This window comes from Echinococcus granulosus (genome assembly GCF_000524195.1).
Source record: "Echinococcus granulosus chromosome Unknown EG_S00146, whole genome shotgun sequence".
NCBI lineage: Eukaryota > Metazoa > Platyhelminthes > Cestoda > Cyclophyllidea > Taeniidae > Echinococcus > Echinococcus granulosus.
This window is the reverse complement of record NW_020170526.1, coordinates 1-1,434: the sequence shown is the minus strand read 5'-3', so window position 1 is coordinate 1,434 and position 1,434 is coordinate 1. Positions and strand designations below refer to the sequence as shown.

The 1,434-nt window shown below is 43.0% G+C and overlaps 1 protein-coding gene across 1 annotated transcript; it reads left to right on the top strand. All coding sequences in view use genetic code 11, as the record gives it.

The window, feature by feature from the left end:
- Positions 1 to 399: 399 nt before the first annotated feature.
- EGR_09383 (hypothetical protein) lies at positions 400 to 851 on the top strand (the record flags this gene model as incomplete). Its single annotated transcript, XM_024498632.1, has 2 exons — positions 400 to 493; positions 562 to 851. 2 exons carry the CDS (start codon positions 400 to 402, stop codon positions 849 to 851), a joined length of 384 nt encoding a protein of 127 aa, XP_024346921.1.
- Positions 852 to 1,434: the final 583 nt, after the last annotated feature.

Sequence of the window (1,434 nt, the reverse complement as noted above, 5' to 3'; positions counted from 1 at the left end):
CATGGCCTTTGATTTGTTCTAATAGCTTTTCATTTCTTAGGAGCATGCGCAATATGTGTACTTTACCACTTCAAAAATGATCCAGGCCGTCAGAGTGAGAGGGATGACACGTTGGAATGGTAAGCAAATTTAGTTTTAGAGAACAAACATCCACATTTCTGCCTTCTTGTTAGTAAATTGCCATGGGGACACTGTATTCATCCTCCAACTCTCTCCTTCTCCTTCTTCTTTTCATCCATTAATAATGTTCATATGCGGGACGAAACTTAGGATACGGTAGAACGACCTAGATGCATCAGCGACATTGGAATAAAGTGCCTTCTTACATGGTAGAAAATTCAATGAATGAGTTGCTGATGTCCCTGTAGTTCGGTATCTTGCACAAATGTGTATTTAATTATGTCAGCACGTGATTCGCCTCAGACTGCATTACTGTTTGGTGTTACGGCCTTTGGCTGTGCCAATAGCAGAACAACGGCTACGCGGTTGGGTGGTAGTAATGAGTATTGCTGCATAAAATGAGGTAGCGTCGATGTGTCTGCATCCAACACACGTTGGTAGGCTATGCAATGGAAAGGTTGAATGGAGAATGGAGGAAGTCCATTCGTAATGTGGATTCCGTCGTGACGAAAGGCGGGCCTCGTTCATGGAAGTGGGAGGAACTAGACGGAGTGGGTGTGCCCGAGTTCTACTCGCGTTCGCCCAAAAGGAAGGTCCCAACGAGCAAGACCGCGAAGGCGCCCACGCGCAACCGAAGTGCAGAGATCTTCACCAAGGGATATTCATTGAAAGAGACCACAAGGGACCTAGAAGAGGATAAGGAAAACAGAGTCCCAGATTCATCAACGTGAAGTTATTGGGATAGAAGATGCAAACAACGCTCACTAGAGTAATTTGTACTTAGACTTCGTGTGTCTTTTAATAAAGTCAAAAATGCTGTCTTATTATTAGTGAATATGACTAAGTTTGCCCATTTATTTAGCTGGATTTACACGAACAATTTGTGCACTTCTGAGTCGTTATGGGTGGGTTCAATGTGCGATTAAGGTAGTGGTCAAAGGCGTAGGACCAGTAGCCCCTAGGTTGGAATATCAATGTATTAGGTAGTTTGAAAGTATATACCATGCAAATCAAAAAGGAGGGTAACCGGGATTTTCTTGTTTCTATTTACACTGGAACTTATCCATAGAGTCGCATGCTGGGGAGAAACAATGCGTTTTATTTGTTTGCTTACATGGCATGAGATCAGGTTACAGCGATGCGTCCTTTTTTATGCAATCCTCATGCCTGCCACGACATGATTTTTGGTTGTCTAGTTGTGGTTACGTTAGAGAATGTCTGCATACCAGACACGGTGGTGTTTTAATGAATAAACCTCTCAATGGGAGAATCCCATCTCATGAGCTAATACTTCACGTAACTCAGTCATAATTC